The following is a 24853-nucleotide window of genomic DNA, read 5'->3' on the forward strand; positions in this document are numbered from 1 at the left end:
CAGGAGCCCCAGGCTGCAGGAGCCTGCACTGGTGTCAGGTACGGCCCCCAGGCAAAGCAGCTGTGCTTGCTCATCCCCTCCGCCTGGATCCCAGTGGAAGGTGTGCTGCCTCGCCGGGAAAGGCAGAATTTGTTAAATTGCCTCTAAATTACACGGATGTTTGGATTGTTGGGTTTTTTCGGCAACGCCCTGCAACGATGGGGGTTGCGTTTCTGTACACGCCACTTCAGAGCGGGGATGGCGCGTCCAGGCCGCGGGGCTCCTGCAGCTACCGGTGGTGCCGGGCAGCCGAGCACAGGGGCGCTGCTGCCGCGAACCACCGGTACGAGGGCAACCCCCCCGCTGGTTTGCGGCCGGCCAGGGAGGCGCCCCGAGTCCGCCCCGAGCCGCCGAGCGCGACCACGGGCAGCCCTCTCGCCGCTCGGGCCTCCCTCCGCGCTGGCCCGGCCCGGGGGCGGCGCGGCGCGGCGGGCAGCGAGGAGAAAGGGCGGGCCGGGCCGGGCCGCCGGCGCTGCGCCGCCCGGGCGCCGCCGCTAGGGGTCTCCGCGGGGCGGGGAGGGCCGCGCCGGGCCGGGCGCACCGCCCGCTCGGGGGCGGGCCGGGCCATCAGCTGACCGGCCCCGCCGCGGCGCTCGGCTGGTGCCGCCGCAGCTCAGTCGCTCTCCCCGGCAGCGGCGCGGCCCCGCGGATTTACAGCCGGACCCCGCCGCGTCTCGCCGGCGTCCCTCCTTCCCTTCCTCCCTCCCCCCTTCCCGGCCGCCGCGATGCTGCCCCACTTAGCCCTCCTGCTGCTGGCCTCCGGCGCCGCTCGGGCTCTCGAGGTAAGCGGGGCAGGGGGCGGCCAGGCGGGGGCTTCCCCGCCGTCCTCCTCCGCTTCTCCGAGGCTTTTGTCTGCCCGCAGCCGCCCCCGCGGCGGGGTGGGGCGGGCGGCAGTCGCCGGCCCCCGTCACGCAGCCGGTGTAAGGGGCTCCTTCCCCGGCTGCCGGCGCCCTCCCGCCGCTGAACAATAGGGTCGCTCCCGCCGAGCGGGACGGCGAGCCGGGGAGCGGAGGAAGCGGGCGGGGAGCGGCCGGGGCTGGCGCCCCCCGCCCCCGCCACGCGTGTCCGCGGCCGTCCCTGCCGCCGGGGCCGGCGCCCTTCGCTGATCGGCTGCCGCTGCGGGGCTCTTCCCCGTTAACTTCGGCCGCCGCCCGCGGAGCCGTCTGGCGCCGCAGGGGTCCGCGGGGAGGGGCGGCGGCGGCGGCGCCGCCAGCCGGCGGGCGAGGCAGGGCCGGGGCGGCCGAGTCCGTCCCGCGGGGCCTTCCCTGCCGGGGGCTGGAGAGGGAAAACTTTCCCTGCGTGTGGGCGCGGTGCGGGCGGGGGCGCGGGGGCCGGCGGTATTCCCCTCGCGGGGCGGGGGCCGGGGGCGCCGAGCCGGGCTGCGGGCGGAGGCGCTGCCGCGGGCGGGCAGGGCAGCGCCCCCCGCATCGCGCACCTACGCGCAGGTGTGCGGGGCGGCGGCGGGCAGCTCCCCGTGGGCTGGCGCAGCAGCCCTGCGGAGGCGGGAAGGCGGCGTCCGGGGGGGTGTGCGGGGAGGGGGCGGCGGCCGGGGCCGGGCCGAGCCGAGCCGTGCCCCCCCGCGGCCGGTGCCGAGCGGCGCGGAGAGGCGAGAAGATGGCGCCTCTGCAGTGCAGCAGAGAGGCGCCGCCGTGCGCGCTGCGGCCGCCAGCAGCCCGCGCCCCTCCGCGGCCGCCCCTGCCCTCCCCTCCCCGGGGGCGGCTCCGCCCGCCCCGGCCTGGCGGCACCCTCCGCCGGGCCCCTCTGGGTGGGGCTGGGGGTGGGAGGGGTCCCCCGTACCCCGCCTCCGGCCGGCGGTGTGAGCGCGCCGCGGCTCCTGCCGGCGCCGGGGGGAGCCGGGGGGGCAGCGCAGCCCCCGACCTCGGTGGAGCCGACATGGCCAAGTGTCGGTGCTTCCCCCCTCCCCACCCCCCAAGAAAAAGGTGTGGGAGGGGAGAGTTATCTCCCGTCTCCTTCAGGCCCTGGCTGCCAGACCTTGGCCTTGAGACCTCAGCTTGCCCCCCCGCCCCCCCGCCACGGGGGGCTCGCGGTCGGTGGGGCTGCGGTGGGTGCCCACATGTAGCCTGGGAACGGAGCCTGCAGCTCCTGCTCCCCGTTGGGCAGGGGGTTGCAGCCTGCGGCTCAGGTGCCCTTCCCGGGAGGGACCTCGGTACCCGCGGAGGACAGGAGACGGCTCTCCATCCCCACCAGCAAGGCTGCGAGCCACAGGCTCTCGCTTCGAGGCGTGATCTTGTCAATGTTGAGCAGAGTACGTCAAACTGAGCAGTTGTCAAGATGCTCAGAGGCTTAAAGCTCCCAGTTACAAAACTCATTTGGGTTTTTATCAGCTTGATGCAACTGCTTGTTGTCTGAACGCAGTAGAAGGAAATCTCTGCCTTGGGTGCACAGCTGAAGTAAAAAATGAGATTTTACAATTGATACCATGATTCAGGATAGACCTCAGAGGGATGAGCGTTTCTGTCGGGTCCCTGCAGCCCTGGCCTTGCAGATGGGGATGTAGGTGTTACCGCTGTGAAGGTGCTTGCAAGAAAGGGGGTTTGGATTTTGCACCAAAACCATTTAGGGGAGAGTCCGTGCAGACACCTCTGCAATGGTGTCTGCCTTGGTGATATCCAGAATTTTCAGAGACATCCTTTGCCTCAAAACATTGGCTTAAATGGGCACTGATGTTTCCGCAGAAGCTTTTGATCTCATTCCATACCAACATTAGAAGCTTTGCATTTATCCTTTTTTTTAATGTTGGATAGCTGGGTCGGTTTTAACACCTGGTCTTATTGTGATCAGGCATTTGTCGGTCTTTATACTCTAAGGTTGATGTATTGAACAAGTGACAGATTTTTATAATACTAAAATTTCATAATAGGAATTGCATGTGTGCATTTACTGCACTTGAACTGTCTTCATATGCTAAAGCATGAAATTTTGATGCTTGAATTAGATTATTTTTAGATCTCTTTTCTGAAATGAAACATTTTTCCTGCCGTTTTTAACAAATGCTTTCAGGAGAGCAGCAAAGAACCTTTGTACAAAGTACTTTGCTTTCACAGGGAATAGTGTAACCAAGAGGGAAAGCAGGAACAAAAAAAAATTCTTGTATATTACACATTAAAAATTCCTTTCTAAAATTACAGGTAGATTAATGTTTATTTATGCAACTTTAAAGGAAATATTCCTTAGTGATGTTTGGTGATTTTGTGATTGCTTAGCATGTTGCTTTTGTCACTCATGTGAATCATACTTACTGGGTTTAGAAATCCATTGGCCAAGAGCTCTCATAATTTGTGAAACTGTCATATTCTTCAGTAGATATGTTTCCATTTAATCACTTTCTGTTAATTGTCTGATTTCAGTAGATAGATGTGACAGTAAGTATCCTCGTGAATTTGTGTGAGTGATCCCAGTTTATAAATCAGGGTTTCCCCTAATTAGCACACTGACTGCCATGCTTGTTGTGGTCACTGCTCTAGCTCCATGTTTATAAGCGAGACTCTTTTACTAGCTGACCGAAACCAAGTTGTTGAGACATTGGTATCATACAAGCTGGCCCTCACAAGGTTACTTAACAAAAGGTGTGTTACCTGAGAGCGCTTTTTTTTTTTTTTTTTAAACTGGGTAAGGTAGTGTTTTATGTGTTCTTATTTTGATCTTTTTTTTTTTTTTTGTGATGACCCCAAGTATTTGTTTTTTCATTATTTAGTTTTCAGGCAGATCTTTAGAAATGACTGTGCAACATGGGAACGAATGAGGCCTTTTCTTTCACTTCCATTACAGACTTTGGGTTTCTCTTCCCATCTGTTCCGTTCCTGAATTCCCCTGGCAAAGGCTTTGCATGTGATGAAGGGTTCCTTTTGCACTTCCTATTTGAAATGCTGCCGTGTTGGGGTCAGCAGCCATGTGGGTAAGCAGGGCAGGACAGGGCAGATGCCCCTGATGGCACACCAGAACCAAGAGCCTTGGCAGCCAGGTGGGCAAATTAAACAGTAAAAAAAAAAAAGGAGCTTCTTATTTGTCTTTTGTTTGATTAATGAGCAACAGACAGTTTTGAAACTGGTGTTCTCCAAATGTCTTTCCTGGGGGGGGAAAAAAAGTGGTCAGCTGCTGTGCTTTTTCACAGAACTTGTATAAAAACATGAGGAAGCTGACAAGATTTTTTTATGTATTTTTTATTTTCTCCTTGAACTCTTTGTGTGACAGATGCAAGTGATCTTTCTTGATCAGTTTTAATTAATCATTGTTGAATTTTATGGCAAACCTACAATAAGTATAGGTCATCTTTGATGTCTTTTTGTGACTTTCTTTTTGCTTATGTTTAATAAACTGTAAAGGATAATAAACAGTTTGGTTTGTAAGTTACATGACGAAAGGGTATGACAGTTTCTTTTAACTGGCCGCCCTTTTCCAATACAAAGTTTAGCAAAATGGCTTAAGAGCGTAGTAACTTCACATAACTGCTTGATGAGTTGGCAGCTGTTTTTTTGAGAATAATTTTTTTAGCGACTTAGTAGAATTATTAACACGAGCTGTTGGGTGTGGAAACTTGATCAAGAAATCAGTAGATAGGATCATAGGATCCCTTAGGAGGTCTCTGGTCTGACCCCCTGCCCAAAGCAGAGCCAGCTCTGAGGTCAGACCAGGCTGCTCAGGGCTTTCTGCAGTTGGGTCTTGAAAATGATGCTCCAAGGACAGAGCCTGTGTAACCTTGCTGGGTGGCAAGCTGCTCCGTCCACGGTGTGGTTGGTTCAGCCTTCTGTTGAAACGCATCCTGACCTGTTATTTGATTATTTGTAAGGCAGTGTCTCAGGGCTTAATTTACATCCTTATCTTGAATACACTGAATGAGTGTCATTTTGACATCTGTCACATCTTCCAAAAAAATATGTTATAACCAAGAGTTGAAAAAATTGTATTTGGGTTTAATAAAAACCCATTCATACCTATCAAATGTCCGTGTGTGTATACACATGAATGCATACATGTAATGCATTAGTCATCTGATGTGTCAATATGTGTGCAAATATATGTAGAGATCCCCAATATAGTTGCATATCGAATGTGTGACATTAGAATCACCACACGTGTACATCTGTGTATATACATTATGTTAGTGTATAGGCTGTATTAAACCAATGGTCGCTTACATGCCTCCTTATATCCAGGCAATGAAGGAAGTTCTAGACTGCTACTGATGAAAATGTAATTGGGTTTACATATGGTAATAGGTTCATTGAAATTGTTAGGCGAACTGTCTGGTGTGGTTTTAACACTTAAGTCTAGAAGCTGTGTGTTATTGGATTTAAATTCTGGGGATTTTGAAAAAAAAACATCCCGTGGTGTAAGAAGATTAAAAGTAAAGCAAATTGAAAAAATACCAAATGACTTTCTGTAAGCTTGGTGAACTGTTAGAGCATGCTTTTGCAATGAGAGTTTACAACGGTTGCTGCCAGACTGAGAATTGCTAAAAGCAATGTTGGTAAGAAGCGCGAGCCTGGAATGATTGGGAGATAAAGGACTCCTCTTCAGAGGAGTCAAACTTTTGCTCTGACCCGCTTTTTATTTTTGTTTAAAGCTGAGTGCAGTCGGTCTGAGCCCTTCTCACAACTTGATCTGGAACCTGCTCTCCTGCCCTGACTCTCCTTCAGAAATGCCTACAGTTAAGGTTTTGAAAACATGTTTTCCATCCCTTTTGGTGATACCAAACCAGCTGAGGATATCAACCAGTAATGGCTGGTGTGTTTTTTTTGAGTCTTCAGCTGTAAATACGTCACTTTTCTGCCCTTGATTGTAGCCCTTGTTTGTAATGTGACATTGGTTCAGGAATCTGGATATTTGTCTTTTTTTGTTGTTTTATTCATTTTGATTTAAAAGCCTTTAGAGAGTTACCTGATTATCAGATCTTGTTGTGCTCTGCTGTACAGTCCAAAAGCTCTGGAGAAGCCTCCAGTTACCAAATTTGCTGTCTCTTTAGGTAAGAATTTAGTAATGTAAGAAAAGAGACACAAAGTAAATGGGGATAATGACCCAGGGGATCAAATTGAATGACATAAGTGTGTATGTATATATGTGTTTAGTAAAGAAACAACACCACACTGCAATGATTCAAATAATTACAGGACACAATTTCACATGATGGCAATATGGGTAAAGGGCAGTACACTCCACAGTGTGTGATTAATGCCAGTATCTTGCAGTGGCTCTTTCCAGGTGACAGGCACATGCTGGTGTATGAATATAAAGAGGTTAAAATAAGTGATGCTTTTTAGAAGGGTGGAAAACCTTAAACCAGCTACTTATGGTAAGGACACCACTGTTCCACAGTTGTGCGTTGCAGGTTTCTTGCCCTGCATCAATGAATAGAAACAGGAGAGAGTGATAGACACAGATATTGCTGGTTTCTTTACTGCAGCTCCCGGTGTAACAACTTTGTAAGCACTGGCACTTCTTTCAGCTGAGAAGCAGGACTTTGGGTATTTTCTTGATTGTCCTCCCAGCAAGTTCAGGAGAACTTGATGTTCTCCCGAGGACTTAATACTCAAAGATAAGCATAGATTGCAGTGATATATGAAGAGTTCCAAAAGAAACAAACCTTCTGGTCAGCTGATGGCATTTCACAAACTGTGGGACAGCCGAGCTTTAAACAGAGGAGCAGGTGAGCCAGTGAGCTTTGTGGGTTTTGTAATCTGGTTGCTCCTTTCAGACAGTAGTTAAACACTGCTCTTTGGCTGGCAACTGACCTAGCTCAGGGCTAGCTGCTAAAAACTGTTCTCTTCCTGCTTCCACTGGTGGCCACCGCTTTGTAAGTTCAGCTTCTTCAGTGCTCTTTGACCCCTCTCTAGGCTTTGTGATCCTGTGCCGTGTTGAAAGAAACGAGCTGTGCATTTTTTAGTAGGTGTCATCTTCTGGCTTTGGAGACCTGAGTCAGAAAAAGGCCACAAGCAGTCGAACTGGCCTAGCTAAAAGAGCAGGCACCTTCTTTGGGGAAGAGTGTCAACCTCTGAAACCACATTTGCAGAAGTTTGTGTAATAGCATTTAATTAAGGTGTCCCTTTGCCTTCCTCTGGTGACCTGCAGCAGGGTGCAGTCTTTTTGCGCCTGAGCTCTCTTTGGTTCCCGATTGTTAAAAGTTAGTGTCAAGTCTCTGCAAAAGGCAAAAATCCCCAAGGAGCTGCATTCAGGGATGGATAACTCCATTCAGATCCCACTGACCCATTTTGAGCTAATCCAGATAGAAATTCTCTGTTCGTCCTTTTCTGGTCTGTCTTCCCCCAGAGCAGAGTTTATCTATTCAACCACAACAGATAACATATGACAGGAATGGGGCAAAACTGGTTGTACCTGTTAGTAAAAGCATTTAAAAATTGCTTCTTTTCAGAACAGGCTACCAGTGTGATCTAGTATGGCAGTTTACATACGTAGTGTGATTTATGTAATTTCTGTTTGGAATTGCAGTTAGTAAAACAAAACGCATGTCTAATAGGGGTTTAAGGTGGGGGCAGGGGGGAGCAAAACCCATATTGTTTGGGAACTATATTAATATTGGACTTGAAGGTTTTTGGAACTATGGAAGAGGAGTGTACACATACATAGCTCAAATTTAGGTAATAGTTATTTGGTGCTAATAGATTGAAATATACCAATATTTTTTTTCCTTGTGGTAGGGGTGAAAATTGCCTCCTCAGCCACCTCCAAAATTTAGAAGCAGTGGGCACACGTAGAAAAAAAATGGAGATGGGGCAGGATTTTGGAGTTATTTACAATCTCCTTGTTGTGCTACGGCATCCTTTTTGTGCACACAGCAAACCTTCCCTTACCATATCAGCACATTTTAAAGGTAGAGATTACTCATTCTGAAGCTCTGACCCTGTAAAATTGATTTTTTTCTCTAAATTATGGTCTCTGCAAAGGGCCTTCCCCTCCACCCCCCCCCCCCTTCCTCCTCCTACCTGCTTTGTCAGGTGCCACGATACAGGTCTGAGTTAAACAGCTACCTTCTTTCTGTGCTTATGTGAATTTACTTGTAGCTGTAGTTTTGGATCTGGAATATTGAGTACTGGAATATACAGTACTTCTGTTGCATTCTGCTTTCTTACCGTTTGAAAGGTAACTTGAAAAACTGCATTTGATCCCTGTATCTCACCTGAAAACATGGGGACGTAGACACACCCACCCACCCCACGTGTTACTGTTAAAAGTTTGATTCTGTTGTAGTTAATTTTGGAAGCTACTCATAAATTAAGTCATGGCTTCTGGGGCTGGGTTGGTGGGGTTTTTTTCTTGGGGGGGGGAAGCTCTTTTCAATGTAGATCCCATATAATGCCTGTAAGGTTGTTTATGTAAACAGTAAAAAATACATTATTATCTAGGGGAAGGTAAAGGAAGAGAATAAAACTGTTAATGCAAGAAAAAGGCAGTGGCTTTAAAATGGCATTTACTATTTTGTGTATTTTCCTTTTCTTTTTCTTTATAGGTGTTGTAAATTTGAATGTACTAAATGATGATTGATCTTAGTTTAATTGTTGAGTGCTTAGAGTATTGGTGTGGAACTGAGGGGGTTTGTGTGTGCATAGCATTAGTAAGCATCTAGACCTGTAGCATGCATTAAGCTCTTGGGCTCTTTTGAAGCTTGTTTGATATTCATCTGCAGCTCTGCCGTATGTGCCTTGTCTGTCCTCTGCCCACTTCTCTTAACTGTGAAGTGGAATAAAATTGCTTTTAATGACATGTCTTTCAGTATCCTAACTTCATCACTGTTCCATTTTGCCAGTTCTGTCTTCGGTTCCGTTAAGTCTTAGGAGGGGACTGCTGATCTGAAGTTGCTCAACAACAAACTTTTTAAACTGTGAATTTTGGAACTCCAACTTGTCCTCCTTTCAGTGTTGTGTAGCTCCTAGAACTTACTGCGAACAGTTTGCAGATGAGTGATTGTCCCAGCATCCAGAAGAATACAACTTACATGAGAACATCAGCTTTACATAATTAAAAAAAAAAAATATGCAGGCCTCTTCCCCCCCCTCCCCAGTTTAGAATGTATTGTTTAAATTTTATACAGGAGAGTTAGAAGGGGAGTTGGAAAGCCTAAAAAGTCAAAGATCAAAATAGAGGATCCAGAGTGTATGTGTGTTTGAGGGAGTTCTGAAGACTTCTGAAGGTCTCCAAGGGGGACCTGGACACTGGCAGTCTCTTTCCGTTCTGTTTATATTTGTTTCTACTTCAGCATTGTTGTCTTTCATTTCTTATAGTGGTACTGTAAGTTCTGGGGATTTTTTTCCTTTTTCCTGCTAGCCTTAACACTTGAAAAGCCAGTTGCTCCTGTTCCACGTGCAGAGTATTCTTCATAATTGTGATCACATCTGAGCTGCTGAGGTGAAGCGTTCCACCTGTCACTGCTGGCCTGTTTGAATGCGGGCTGAGGCTGACACTGATAAAAATCAGCACTTGCTTGACTGGGTCACAGACTGTTTTATTTTGGTGAATGGTAAAGAGGAGGTGGGTCGGTGGGAGAGGGGTAGGTGCCCGTGGTGGGCAGTCCTGCTGTGCGGTGGGGAAGGGAGGGTTATGGTATCGATTTGCATTGGCACCGTGCACCAAGCTGCTGGCACACCATGGGCAACAGGCATTAAGCTCCTGCTCTGATGAGGATGGGGCTTTCCTCTGGGCAGAGGCGCTAACTCATTCTGAAGTTGTTTGCAAGAAAATCCCGTGAACGGCTGAGTTTGGAGACAAAATGTAATTTCTGATAAACAGTGGGGTAAAATTAAATCAAAGCATTTTGCTTTGAAATTGCAGTCTAAACTATTTCTGAAAACGTATTTAAATGAGACTTAGGATTTGTCAAACAGATTTAATTAAACTATAGCTACAATACAAATTCTACACTACTAAGTTTCTGTTTAAATCTAACAAAACTTCTGTGGGCAGTGGGCAAAACCACTGAAAGTCAAGACCCAGGCTCTGGAAATGGGGGCTGTCGTATGTTGCTTGACTCATATGTTGCTTGGCTCATCTGAACTGTCTCCTTTAGTGTGAGTCGGGCTACCTGTGCTGGAATATAAATGCATGCATAAATGTTTGTGTTTGAAGAAAATTGTCTCTCAACTGATAAGTGAAAGAAAGCTTTAATTAATTTGTCGCTTAAAAGAAAACTGTGGAGTAACAAAAGGCTGTTACTTACTCCTTTGATAAGCAGAAGGACGAAAAATGTGACTTACACAGTGCTTTTGACTTGTGAGACTTGGTAGTAGTGGGCAAGGGTCTGAGTTTTCTGTTTTGACATTGAGGCTGGTAATTAAGTGACCTCCTCATTTTTAAGAGGGACATTGAGGCCTGGAGACCATATGGAAAATGGGCCATGGGAAGGATTAACATTGGGCCAAGCCAGGGGCACCCGCCTTGTGCTCTGCAAGGCTTCCCAGCCCTGGGCTGCTCCTCTGCCATGACCTCCTGCCCCCCAACACGCTGCAACTGAGCAGCAAGTTTAGGTAACCTCGGCATGGATTTGAGGTTACCTTGTTGTGTGCTAGGTAAGGTTTTGGGGAGCTGAGCCCATGTGGGCTCAGGGAGGAGAGGGCTGGGACAGGAATGTTAATGGCTCTGATAGATATAAGTAATTCTGGTTCTACCTCCAGAGCTGGAATTTTTAGATGAGAAGAACAACCAGTAATTTATCAAAAGGAAGACTGAATATCGTCTTAGTTGCCCTCCACAAAGAGGAAATGCCAGGCAAGGAAAGGCATGCCGAGTGCTGCTGTCTGGAAGGCATTCAGATAGGAAACCTGGGACATGTTTTTAACAGTATGGGCTTGGCACAAGCTGGGGAGGGAATAATATTTTTTGCCTCCAGATGTGAAGACCGCACAACCAATTTTCTAAAGAGATGAATACAAGATGTTTGGCTTCATCCTGGTAAATGGGAGAAATGTAATAGTCTGTGATGTGCAGGAGGTCAGATCAGATACGCTCTGTTCAGATCATGGGATATAAAATCTGTACCCACGGGGAACTCCCAGTGTCTTGAAACACACACCCCGAGGAGAATACAGCAGTGTCTGGTCGTGCAGAGTTTTGTAGACACTAACACTGACGGCAAATACAGCTGAAGGTGTTTGCTTGTTGATTTTAGGATAAAGTTTTGGTGTTATCAAAACATAATTAAGCCTTAAACTTGCCTTACTTATTTTTTTTTAAACCTGTTGTGAGTTAGCATTTTCTGGGACAAACTGCTTAGTATGGTTTGGGATTTCACAGATAAAAATGCATTAATATTTGCAGAACTGTTTAATGAAACAGTTGGAAAATGCCTGTTCTTACTGTTAAATTGCAAGAAAAAGCGAGTTACAAGTTTTCTGAACCTTTTGAAAGAAAGGATATAGGTTTTTGTTTTTTTTTTATTGGTCCTGCTGAAACAAAAGACCTGGCAAGCTGGGCTGGTTGGGATTATTTCCTGTGCTGCTGGGTAGGACCAAGCAAGTTTGGATTGTATGTTTACGGTTGTCTTTCCTCTGTGCATTCAGCCCAGCTCTGTGGCTCTCCCCAACAAATTTTAAAGAAGGAAGGAAAGAGTTTTTAAGGAATTGGCTCGAGCTGTAAATGGCCATAACAGATAAGGAATACTTAATGCATTTCAAGTCTTTTCATTTATTAAATGTCTGAGCCTGCAAAAGAAAAAAAAAAAAACCAACAACCTTGGGACGATGATCACTAAATAATGTATCTTAGGAGCAATAGCTCCCAAGTGTTTCTGCAACAGCTGAGGCTGGTGTAAAAGGCCACATGAGCCTTTGGGGAGTGCTGTGTTTAAGCTGGAGCACAGGCTTTGTTTACATCCATTACTTATTTTTAATTACAGAGAAGAATTTGGGTAAGGAAAACATTTAAAACTTGAGGAATTGGGCACGTGAGCAATCTGCAAGTTAAATTTCAGTACCCTTGCCTCCACTGCCAGCAGCTCTTCCTGGCATGAGGCTTCTGGCAAGATGTGAGCTTGTCCGGGGAGATGGAAGAAAACTGAAGTAATTGTGGGTCTCTTTGCTTATCTCACCACTCCACCCGAGTATCATTTGTTTTGTTCATAATGTGCTTGTCTGAAATACTTGCTTTGAATTCTTTTATTTGCCTTTTTCAAAGACCTTTTGGGTTCTCCCTCCCCTTGCTGAGCACTGTGGTTCTGGTGCTGTTCTGCAGATCTTCTGCCCAGTGTGGCTGATAGGTGTTGTCAGGAGCCATACCCCCAGGGCCTGAGGGCTTTTGGGTGTCTTCCACACAAATTAAAACTCCTGTTCTTATTTACCATGTCGTCAATAAACTCCTTTGGAATTCTTGTTAGATTTGTCTTCGGGTCATTGCTGTTTGTCAGGTCTTTTTTTGTATTGAGCTGCTTTTGTTTTGCTTGAACAGTTTTAATTTTTGTTTCGGGAGAAACAATGCAGTCTAAGGTTCATCTAGTAAAAAATAAATAAATCAATAAAACCCAGCAAAAAATGCTCCAAAGAAACACCACTCACCATCCTCAGTTCTCGCCCCAGCTATCTTTGAGAACCATGTGGTGTCACTGGCTTCATAATTCAAAGACTAATTTTAATCATGTCAGCAGCCAAACTGCTGGTCTGCCTGAAGGTGATCAACAGAGGAATTAAAATGGGAAGACTTTATATGCTGCTGTGGTGTGTGGTGTGAAAACCAGGCTGAATAATTTTCCCCAGTTGGTGGGAAGAGGCAGTAAACAACTTACTAAGTGTTTTTGGAAATGTAGTCAGTCTGCTGCAAGAATCAAATAGAAAAGTAGGGAGAAAGCCTTAGAATTGCTAATCAATCTTTATGTGGTTTAGCACTTCCTAATGACACCACTGTAGATTTTGGTAACACGTACCTAGCAGATTCAACCTTCTACTGCTTTGTTTGAATTAACAGTATATGTCATAGGATACCAAGTTTTCTAGCTAAACCAGGTGATACAGAAATCCAGAATGGATGGGTTTTTGAGTCAAAATGTTTAGAAAAGAAAGAGGGAGTATTTTTAGCCAACGGTTCTCATTACTTCAATTATATGTCATAGACAAACCTACATATAATTTCCATTGGGAAGTGTCTGTTTTCAGTCCTATGCAGTCAAATCACTTAGGGCATCTAAACTGGTACAATGTCGAGAACATTGAAGGCTTTGGATCGTGTGTGCCATGTCCCCTTGTGATTTGAAAGGAGAAAATGCATCTGGGGCAAGAAGGGTGCCCTGTTGGGATGTGGCTTTTTAAGTCTGTAAGAGATGCTTTGCTGTGTATGATTTTTACCTTTTCCTTTAGGAAACTGGGGAGGGCACAACTTTCTGAAGAACTTCCTTTAAAGTAATGCTTATTGTTGCTAGACATGTTACTTTGGAGACTGTTTAAATTGGAGGTGGGGAGAGGTAGGTATCACTGTTTGCAAGTTTGGTATTCTGGCAACACCCTTACGTCTTTCAGAGAGGCTTTATCTCTGTAGTTGGTAACACTGAGTATCAAGAACAGAAGACAGAGTGTAGAGGTGAAGTAGGGGTTGAGCACCTACAGAGTTAAACTGAAACCTTGTCTGTCTTTTTAAACATATTTGTACAGATCTGTGCTAGTGGTTTGGTTCAGTCAGCTTAGAAACTTTCCCACCCATCTGTCTTTTCCTCTCAGACCTGAAATGATACTTAAAGCTTTTTAATTAAAAACAACAACAACAACAAAACAACCAAATAAAACAATGATTTTTTTGATTGGTGAGGTTCTTTTTTGGTGGGGCTTTTCGTGTGTGTGGTTTTCGTGGTGTTCCCCCACCCCTTCATAGCTCCCTCTCTGACATACTTTAAAAATACTATTGAAACATCCCAGACTGATTCTTCTGTCTTTGTCAGATCAGGTGTATTGTATTAAATAGTGTTTCTGGTGCCCAGAATAGTAAATGTCGTTGGTATTTTTGTTTTTGGTCTTAGCCAGGTTTATGTACAGTACATGGTGTTTGCTATATTCTGTGCCTAGATTTGGTTTTAAGCATGCAAGCTAGATGCCCTTACAAATAACAATAGTGGGCAGATGGCTTGTAAATCAACAATTGACAAGTTAATTGCATGAGTTTCAATATAACTTAAAAAAAAACAAACCAAACCAACAACCCTCCAAACAAAACAACCCAAGAAATGGAAAGGATATAATGGCTTTATTTTCAAAAGCAGCACACTGGTTATGAATTTGTGTTTGCAGAACAGAGTAAATAATGCAGTTCTACAGTGTGCGTTGTTTTGATTAGGTGTTCAGAAATGCTTGTCATAATTGTTGGATTGTTGGCACTTAAAACAGGCAGCTGGGATTTTTTGAGAAATTGGTCACAGCATACCATGAGTGTGTTGGGAAAATGAAATTTTGTTTAGATATAGTTAAAAATGCAATATTAATGAAGGAGAGCTTGTCATATGGAATAAGATTGCTTCATCTCAGTGAGGCTCTACTGTCCCCTCAGTCTTCAGTAAATTTGTAATTTTGTAGTTTGTTGCCATGCTAATGCAAGGAATGTTACGATTTGTGTGAAGAAATAGGCTGGTTTAAAAATAGGCAGAAATAGGCTGTCTAATGGTAGACATGGATATAGATACTGCATTTTTTATACACAGAGGTTTATTTCTTTTTAATAAAATTGCATGCTTTTATGCAATGGTGGTAATTACTGTGGGTGGTTTTGTTGTTGTTCCCAGGTGAGTTGTTAGATGTATGTACATAAACCCTGAACACTTTCCCCGCCATGATGCATTTAGCAGCTGGAGTTATCTGCAGAACTAATTCTGAGTTACGGAATGGATTTGGTTGCCTGAAACTGTTCAAAGTATGTACCCAATGGTACTTGAAGGTACACATACAACAAATATTTTGTTAATGTTGGGTTAGCAGACACACCTATGTCTCAGAGTGAATTTCTCTCTCTTCCCAGTTCTTAATAATGGGAGGAGACGGGAAAGATGAGTTAAAATTACATGCTTTGCTTGCAATAAGTATCACTAGGAAAGGTGATGTTCAGTATATGCCTGTGTTGGCTTTGATGCTGGAAAGTCTTACTGATCTGTGTTCAGTCCGCTTGGCAGGCCCTCTGCACTGTCGCTTTGCCTGCTGCCCCTGCTTCCCCTGCTTCTTGGCCTCTGTCTCCCTTCAGTCCTCCTCCTTGAAGCTGTGGTGTGAGCCACGGGTTTCTGCTACATGCCATGACTGTCTTCCAGAAGCACCTCTCTTGAGCCCTCCGCAGGGATGACATTTCTGCCATTCTGCTTTAATTTCTGATTGCAAATAGCATGTGGGTGTACTCAACTTGGATTGTTGTTTTCCCTTTGTGTGCGAGCACATACAGTTCCCACACAGAAAATTTTTCTGAGGTGTCAGAAGGAAACAATTTTCTCTTAGTGAAGCTTAGTTCTTAAGATGATGTTCTCCTGAAGTGGGGGTGAGTGTCTACTGATTACCTTCTCCTAGGGAAGTGATGCTGGACCAAAGAGGAGGCTCTGGCAAGGCACTACAATTCCTCTACTAGCTGCATTTTTTTGTCAGCTTTGCTTTCATACCTTTATGAGGTGAGGCACTCCTAACAGCTTTGAACAGTTGCAGTGGCTTTGAGGGAGACGACCTCCCCCCACTGCCAACAGATACCAGTTCTGAATGAGTTTATACTACAAGGCGGTAGGTAGTTGTCGCTTTGCTAGCAGGGCTGGTAGGTCTGTGGGCTATTTTTAATGACTTTGCAAAAGTGAGCAAAGAAAACACACCAGGTTCCATAAGCCTAGTACTTTTGGACTAGGATGTCCATTTTGTGCACCTATTTTTAGAGCCTTTTGGGAGGTGGAAGCAATCGTGCTGAGCCTTGTCTGGCTATGTGCATGTGCTGGTATCAGTTGATAAACTTCACTGAAAAGGCATGCTAAGCCTTGAAGTGGCTACGCCACATGGGCGTAGGGGGTGGAGTAGGTTTATGTCGTGGTACAGGGTGGGTTGGTTTCAGGAAGCTCAGTGAGTCTGAGCCCTTTTGGTTAAAGTTCATGGCTTTATACTGCATCGGTATTAACATTTCTGTTCAAATCACAAGTCTGTGCAAGGAGGTGCTGATGGGCGGACTCGCTGGGCTCGGCACTGTGCTGCATGGGGGCCTTGGGATGCGTGGGCTGGCTTCTTTCACACTTGGAACCCAACCAGAAAATGTTGTCCAGGAACGTGCCTGAAACATGCTGGCCCCGTGCAGACACCCACGCCATGTAGCTGGGCTAGGTGTGATAATAAGTGAAATGCACAAAGGATGGGTGGAAATGCAGCTGTTCTGCTCCACAGGTCCTATCCACGTCTAATGTAGTCATAGCCACAGAGGTGGTGGGAGGGACAATGTCTTCCAGCCATGACAGCTTGTAGGGACACTCAGTTTGTCTAAGGTAGTGTAGTTGCTGAACTGTAGTCAGAAATGTAGCTGCACATTAAAAAGAAAAATGTGAGTATCAGGCTGCTTTGGAAATTTCCTTGTGGCCGGTTGCTGTAACGCAAGGCGTTGCTGCCTCTCCTGTCTCCCAATGCCACCTATACAGGTGTATAATGTGTGATGAAGCTGCCTGGGCTCTGCATCTGTGGCCAGCAGCTGCGGTTACGCACTACTGGCCTTCTGTTACGGCTCCAAATGAAGGGGATGGGGAGGATATGGTCTTAAGTAGTGTTTGCAAAAAGAAAAGTTCAGCTTGAAGGTAAAAAAACCCTGGGTTTTTTTACCTCTTTCCTTTCAATGGGGGCAAGAAATGGTATGTGGCCATTTGGGAAAGACCTATTAAAGCAATCCATATCTCTTACAAAGCACTTAGTGACTCCTTCATGTAATCCACAAGCACATTCCTTCGAGGGTACAGTCACATCCGCTGTTTCAAATGGATTGGCACTGAGGAAATGTGCTGAGCAGGCATGTGGCTGGGACCCAGGCTCCCTGAGCATCCCTCCCTAACCTCAAGGGGTTTGTTGTGGCCTTTGTTGTTTAAAGGAGCTCAAGAGCAAGAAACAGTTTTCTGCCTCTTTTTGGGGTAGCTGCTGCTTTCTCTTCTGGCTGCAAAGTGCTTGTTTTAAGAACATTTTGATGGGGTTTTTATGATATATTTGGATGTAGGCTAAAGCTGGCAAAGCTCAATGCCTAACCAGTACATCTGCATGTATGTTTTTGATTGTGGTTTTTGGGTGGGTTTTTTTTGGTTGGGTCCCCCCCCCCCCCCCCCCCCCGAGTGCTGACTATTTGGAATCTCTAATGAAATTCAGATAAATTATTGCTCATTTAACTTGCGCTAGCCTTTATATTTTTGCTTGGATTTTTTTTGTTTAGTTTTCTTGTAGTTTGTTTTTTTTAAATCCTTGCCAAGTCATCTCCCTTGTTACCTGTTTGGTGAAAAGATTAACAGCTTCATAGATGTGAAAATAAGAAGACCCTTGCTAAAAGAGGTAATGATCATAGGGTGGAAGTACAAAGCCTGTTGTAGGTAAAATCCAAACAGTCTGAGATGGCACTGTGGGCTGTTGAGGTTGCAAACAGTGTGCTTGTATGTTGACGTGTATGCATACTGAAGATAACTAATGCTAATTATGGCTAGCTGTAGAGTGCCTGTCTGAAGGGAGTGTCAGATGGACAGGGCTCGTTAGTATCTCTGAATTTGTATTTGCTAGCTTGAGTAGAAAACATAAGTTTGGGGTTGTCACAGTTTTCCCCTTCCCCCGCCCTTTCACCCTGCTAATACCATGCTAAGGCTTACCTCTGGAGTAATAAAATGAAAGGTGGATTGTAGCAGCTCAGATAATAGAGATGTGACTTTTTTTGCTCTGCCGGTTTGTCTGCACAAGCAAATGTAATGTCAGCTTCATGCCATCAGGCAAAATCCTAAGAGTGACTGTGCATGTGTGGGGTTGAATGCTCCAGCACTCAATGGGAAACCCAACAAACAAAAGCATTACTAGAAAATGAAAATGTTACTCAATTGGAAAAATAAATAAAACCTACCCTATATAGCTCTGTTAAAGTTTTCCAAGAGTGTATCTGTATTTTTTTGTGTTCTTTTGCTGAAAGTTGTGATGCTGGTAAATTACTTCACTATACAGTACTACACTGTTACGTCTTCTGCTTCTGAATTATTCTTAAACTTTTATCTTTTACTTCTTCCTAAGAACAATGGTCAGATTTAGCAGCACAGCTTAGATGTTATGTTTTAGTTGAGGTAGTTTGTAATCACCTTTTATTAAAATTGCCCATATATAAATAATTTATGGTCAGATGCTCAGGTGGCTTGCAGAAGAGTTGATGGTAATGCTCTAGCATCATGTATTTTTCAGAATTTTTAGTAAACTAATTAAGATACTACTTATCTTTTCTTGTGTTTTTCTTAAACTGACAATCTGTTAAGAGTTTCCAGCTGCCATTTTAGATTTTTCTTGATTTGCTTATTATGTAAAATTAAGAAGGAATATAGCTGTCATAGTTTCTGTAATTTCAAAAACTTCTGATGAGCAACTTGCTCATGCCCCTTTATGGAAGTCTTTTGTAGCATTCCGTAAGAATTTAACGATCAAAGGTCTTGAAAGGAGATGTTTGGACAGAGCTGCAATGTCTTCCCTCAACAGCTGCTGTAGATATTTCCCGATGTGGGAAAGTTCCCAACATGCTCGGAAGTGCAAAAACAATCAACGTATGCAATGCGAGAAGAACACACCATGGTCAGTTGTCATCTAGGTGATCGTCCCAGTTTGATGTTTTGGCGCTAAACATGCTATTTTTTTCTTAATCACCTAGAAGAGAGCTTCACTTCTTAGTCTGCTGGGAGTAAGGTATAAATGTGCATTTTGTGGGATCTGTTCTCTCTGTGTGAAGTATTTCACTGCAACTTAGGTATCAGGTATTCCAATGGTAGATACTTAAAACAGTGAAGTTAAATGAGTGCCAACTGCAAATCTGGTCTTGCAGATGGAATAAATGACCATGTATAATTAAAGAATGTGCTGCGTTGACTATGCTTTTAGCATGTCTTGAAGCTGAATGTACTTACAGAAACTGTGAATTTGTACGGCATGCACATGTGTCCAGCCACTGGAGCACCAATTTCCAGTGTGTCTTCCTCGGTCATTGTTGTTACTGGAAGAGACTTTCTGTCTTAACTGTAATTGCAAATAAATCAGGCTGACAGAGATGCCGCTAGGCTGGGCTCTGCTGCACGTCAAGGCCTTAGAAATGAGAAAAGGTTGGAGCTGTAAAAGTATGAAGAGCAACAGCTGGATATGTCAGCTTACATCTGGCTGGCAGGCTTTTCTTTTGCAGAAGGAAAGCAATGTTTTCAAAAGTATAATAAACCTTAATGGATGCACAAATACTGTCACCAAAGCATTACTTTTACTCATGGTTTTCAGATGTTTGCTGGAGTTGCTGTTGTTGCAGCCAAAGGGGAATGCATGGAGGTGACTGACAAAAAGCAAATGTTGAGTTGCTGTTCTTGAATGGAGACGAGATGGAAAGTCACATGTACTGCCCATTTTGGAGGGAGATGTTCTTAACTCTAATGAAAGCTAGAGCTACTGGCTTTGGTCTGAAGTTGGTTCTCTAGAGAGTGATCTTTGGTCTCTGCAAATTCATGGGAACAGAAATTTTCCAAACTCAAGTTCATGTAGTTGCTGTTGTATGAATAGTGTGAAGCTATTAATGCAACAGTGCCCATCAATACTGAACCTTATTGTAAGAGTGAAGAGACCGAGGGAAGGGCTTTACACAGTAGTCATGATCAGTTTATATTTGTCTGTGACACTATCCATCTGCTCCAGTTAGATTTGAAGAGCCTAGTGAAACCTAGACTGAGGTTGTTTGTGATTCAAGAGACAGAAAAAACAGATCTGAAATTTGATGACACAGGGGAAATGTTTGACGTGGTAGCTGAACTCCTAAATCGAAGTATGTTGGAATCTCAGCACTCTATCTGACATGAAATACGAATAGGAAGTGTTTTCATTTTAGGCTTTAATGTGTCACATGAGACTCTGCTTGTGGCTTCAGCACTTGTGATACATTGAGGGTATTGCTCCATATTTTATGATAATGTTAAATGAGGCAAATAGCATCAGTCATGTGCTCTGATGGGTACAGGCCTGGTGGCAGAGAAGGGTGCATGGGTCTGAGGTGGTCCCAGTCTGTCAGGTGTGCACATGCTGCTTCAGAGATCTCTGCTACATAAGGAGTGAATAGGATCGTATACAAGCCATCCTGGATAGTAGAGACCACATGCAGCTAGTTTTGGGGGTGTGAGATAAATAAGCATGTCAACTTTGAAGGCAGGTGAGGGTCCTGCCAGTGTGGGAATTGTCCTTTTCTGCACTTCTGCTGTTCCAAGTTCATCCTGAAATAGGAAGAAACTGCCCTGAAAATAGAGCATCGTTGTGTGTAAGGTTATACGCTGTGCTTAAGCTTGGGAGTTTTGGGGTCCTGTGGGATGCAGTAATTGTGCAAGAAGAAGAAGAACTGAAGGTGGTTTAAGTCTTGAGGTTTAGCTGACACTTCTACAGCAGGCATTACTAGTAATTTTATTGTTCTGCCATAGCTGCAGTTAAAATGAGCGTAAACGAGAAGTACTAGGAGTCGTTTGAAGTTTTTTGTCTACCAAGCATTCAAAATTGTTTTGTGCCTAGAGGTGGATGGCGTTTTATACAGCTGACATTTATGAATCATCCTTCTCGGAAGACCCATCTATTATTGCTGCTGTATCGTAAGATTTCTGTTGAGTTGGGATAAAAATAAAATGTTGGATCGTGTTTATAGTCAGGAGTGGTAATAAAAAGAGCAGCCAAAATCAGGCCTTTTTTCTGTCACTGACTTCACTTTCAATGCTGCAGCTATAAAAACCCGCAAAATAGTTGTTTCCAGTTACCGTTCTTAGTGCAGTAGTCAGTGTTGCATCTGGACAAGAAGGCGAAGAGATTTCTTGCTTTACTGTACTGTGAATTTCCATGTGTGCCTGGTAATAGTTCCCACAGAAATGCTTGGTAACGTCACCATTCTATGTTTCCTCCCTTGTACTTGAGGAAGACAGACAGGAAAAATGTTCAGGTGAGAAGTGAGCCTTAGGTAAATGTGAGAGACTGGTTGGCTTTAGTCTCTTTGTTTTCTTGCTGTAAGAGGATAATTTTTTATAAATGATCACCTCTGTTACCAAGGTGAGCAGCTCCAGGGCAATGGTGACAAGTTCCTGCCCAGCGCAGCAGGCACATCTCCTCTGTGACTACCCCACCTCCCCAGGTGCCCACTCATAAAAGGTACCAGGCCCTGCAAGTGGGACTGAACAATAATGAGGATGGTGGTTCAGCTAGCTTGGAGATGTTGTCGAGGTTAAGCTGGCCTATGCCCTGCATCAAAACTACTTTCATGAAGAAAAAAGAGACAGCTCATTGTCACAGGAGATTGGGCCTTCTGTTCCCTTCAGAAGAGAATCAATATGCAGACTGGACCCGCTTCTCACAGAGGTCTGCTGCCTCCTTGGGGCCCAGGCTAAAGATGTGAAGAGAAAGCTTCTGACATTGGTATGGCCCTCAGTTTACTATCTGTTGGTGATTTTTCAGGAGGCAGCAATTAAGCTGCATAAGAAGTCCTAGGGTAATCAAGAGAGTCTTCAGGGCTCCGGGACAACGGGTTGAGGGATCAGGGGCATGATTAACTTTCCCCTCTATCCTTCCAGTTGCAGGGAATGATGAGGGAATAAACAAAAAGCCAGCAGATCAACACCTGGCTGCAAGCCTGGTATCACCGGCAGAATTTTGGGGTTTTTGATCATGGGCCAGTTCACACAACACTGGGCGTGCTGGTGACAGATAGGGTACACCTGTCTCAAAGGGGGAAAAGGGTCTTTGCACAGGAGTTAGCAGGGCTCACTGAAAGAGCTTTAAACTAGATTTGAAGGGGGAAAGGGATAAAACCAAGCTTTGAGAGATAAGCCTGGGAGCAGCATGCTGGTGCTTGAGGGATGGTGTGCTAGTAAGGTCCTTCAGTCTGCCACCTCAGTGGAGGTAGGGATGGAGATCCATGTGGCAGCAAAGATGCAAGGGTTGTTGATCTGTCAGAAGCTGCAGAAGGGCCTAAGAGTGGTCACATAGGAATTAGGGCTTCCGCCCTTCATAAAGGTGGTGGGATCAACAGCTTAACTGAAGTGATCTACACCTGTGCACATGGGCATGGGCAACACACAGGATGAGCTGGAAGGCATTGTACAACGGGGAAACTATGACATAGTTGTGATGATGGAAACATGGTGGGGTGACTCGTGCAACTGGAGTGCTGCAGTGGATGGCTAGAAACTCTTCAAAAGGGGTGGGCAAGGAAGGGGAGGCAGTGGGGAACCCTGTATGTTAGGGAGTGTGTGACTGCCTAGAGCTGAATGATGGTAGCAATAGGGTTGAGTGTTTATGGGTAAGAACTGGGGGGAGAGTCAACAAGGCAAATATCCTGGTGCAAGTCTGTTACAGACCACCCAGCCAGGATGAAGAGGCAGATGAAATATTTCTACAGGCAGCTGGGAGAAGACTCATGATTGCTAGCCCTTGTTCTCATGGGGGACTTGAACTTACCAGTTGTCTGCTGGAAATACACCACAGCAGAGAGCGAACAGCCTCGGAATTTCCTGGAGCGTGTGGCAGGTAACTCCCTGACACAGACTGTCAGTGGGGCAACCCAGGAGAGGTGCCCTGCTGGACCCGCTGTTTGTGAACAGAGAAGGACTTGTGGGGTGATGTGATGGTTGGAGGCCAACTTGGGCATGGCAATCATGAAATGATCGAGTGTTTGATTCCTGGAGAAGTAAGGAGGAAGTCAGCAGAAGTGCTGCCTTGGACTTCCAGAGGACAGACTTCTTAGACTGGTTGACAGAGTCCCTTGGGAGGCAGGCCTGAAGGGCCACAGGGTCCAGGTTGGATATTATTCAAGAATAAAATCTTAAAGGCACAGGAGCAGGCTGTCCCCATGTGCCGAAAGACGAGTCGGTGGGTAAGATTCCCTTTCGTCCTGAGCTCCAGCCAAAGCGCTCTGTTCAGACAGATGGGTGAGTATCACTTTTGAAAGAAGGAGCAGGCAACTGAGGAGGACCACAAGGATGTCATGAGGTTATGCAGAGAGAAAATCAGAAGGGCCAAAGACCAACTGGAACTTAATGTGGCTGCTGCTGTAAACGATGATAAGAAAATGTTTCTATAAATACTTTAATAACAAAAGGAAGGCTAAGGAGGATCTCCATCCTTTATTGAATGTTGTGGGGAAACATAGTAACAAATGCTGAGGTACTTCATGCCTTCTTTGCCTGAGTCTTTAATTATAAGACCAGTTGTTCTCTGGATACCCAGCGTCCCAAGCTGGAAGACAAGGAGCAGAATGAAGCCCCCATAATCCAAGGGGAAATGGTCAGTGACCTGCTGCACCTCTTAGACACACACAAGTCTGTGGGCTGAATGGGATCCACCTGAGGGTATTGAGGAGGCTCGTGGAAGAGCTTGCCAAGCCACTTTCAATCATTTAGCATGAGTCTGGGCTAACCGTGGAGATCCCAGAAGAGCAGAGGTTAGCCAGTATGGTGCTTATCTAAAAGAAGGGCAGGAAGGAGGATGCAGGGAAGTACAGGCCTGCCAGCCAGGCCTCAATGCTGGGGAACAATATGGAGCAGATCATCCTGAGTGCCATCACATAGCACATGCAGGGCAACCAGGGGCCCAGCCAACATGGGTTTGTGAAACACAGGTCCTGCTGGACTAACATGATCTCCTTCTATGACAAGATGACCCGCTTAGAAGATGAGGGAAAGGCTGAGGTACTTAATGTTTTCTTTGCCTCGGTCTTTAATGGTCAGACCAGTCACCCTCAAGGTACTCAGCCCCCTGAGCTGGAAGACAGGGACAAGGAGCAGAATGAAGTCCTCACAGTCCAGGAAGAAACACTTAGTGACCTGCCACTCCACTTAGACACACACAAGTCTATGGGGCCGGATGGGATCCACCCGAGGGTATTGAGGAGGCTCGCAGAGGAGCTCACCAGTCCACTCTCCATCATTTATCAACAGTCCTGGCTAACGGGGGAGATCCCAGAAGAGCAGAGGTTAGCCAGTGTGATGCCCATTGACAAGAAGGGCCGAAAGGAGGATCTGGGCAAGTACAGGGCTGTCAGTCTGACCTTGGTGCCAGGGAAGGTTATGGAGTACGTCATCCAGAGTGCCATCACACAGTGTGTACAGGATAACCAGGGGATCAGGCCCAGCCAACATGGGTTTGTGAAAGACGGGTCCTACTTAACCAACCTGATCTCCTTCTATGACAAGATGACCCGCTTAGAAGATGAGGGAAAGGCTGTGGATGTTGGCTATCTGGACCTTAGTAAAGCCTTTGACACCATCTCCCACAGCATTCTGCTGGAGAAACTGGCTGCTCATGCCTTGGGCAGGTGTACTCTATGCTGGGTAAAAAGCTGGATGGATGGCCAGGCCCAAAGAGTGGTGGTAAACAAAGGTACATCCAGCAGGCGACTGGTCACAAGTGGTGTTCTCCCCGGGGCTCAGCACTGGGGCCAGTCCTGTTTAATATCTTTATCAATGACCTGGATGAGGGGATTGAGTGCACCCTCACTGAGTTTGCAGATGACACCAAGTTGGGCAGGAGTGTTGGTCTGCTTAACGGTAGGAAGGATCTGCAGAGGGATCTGGGCAGGCTGGATCGATGGGCTGAGGCCAACTGTATGAGGGTCAACAAGGAGAAGTGCCAGTTCCTGCCCCTGGGTCACAGCAGCCCCA

General features: G+C 45.8%; 1 protein-coding gene across 2 annotated transcripts in view; it reads left to right on the plus strand.

Annotated features, from left to right (window-relative positions):
* The first annotated feature begins 569 nt into the window (after nucleotides 1-569).
* APP (amyloid beta precursor protein) overlaps nucleotides 570-24853 on the plus strand; it is a 229420-nt gene continuing 205136 nt past the window's right edge. For both annotated transcript variants that reach the window (XM_055701097.1, XM_055701098.1), the window contains exon 1: nucleotides 570-821. In XM_055701097.1, the coding sequence (XP_055557072.1) occupies nucleotides 765-821 (57 nt within the window). In that variant the 5' untranslated portion in view covers nucleotides 570-764. The remainder of the gene's footprint in view (nucleotides 822-24853) is intronic.

Source organism: Falco cherrug, chromosome 2, assembly GCF_023634085.1.
Source record: "Falco cherrug isolate bFalChe1 chromosome 2, bFalChe1.pri, whole genome shotgun sequence".
NCBI classification, from domain to species: Eukaryota; Metazoa; Chordata; class Aves; order Falconiformes; family Falconidae; genus Falco; species Falco cherrug.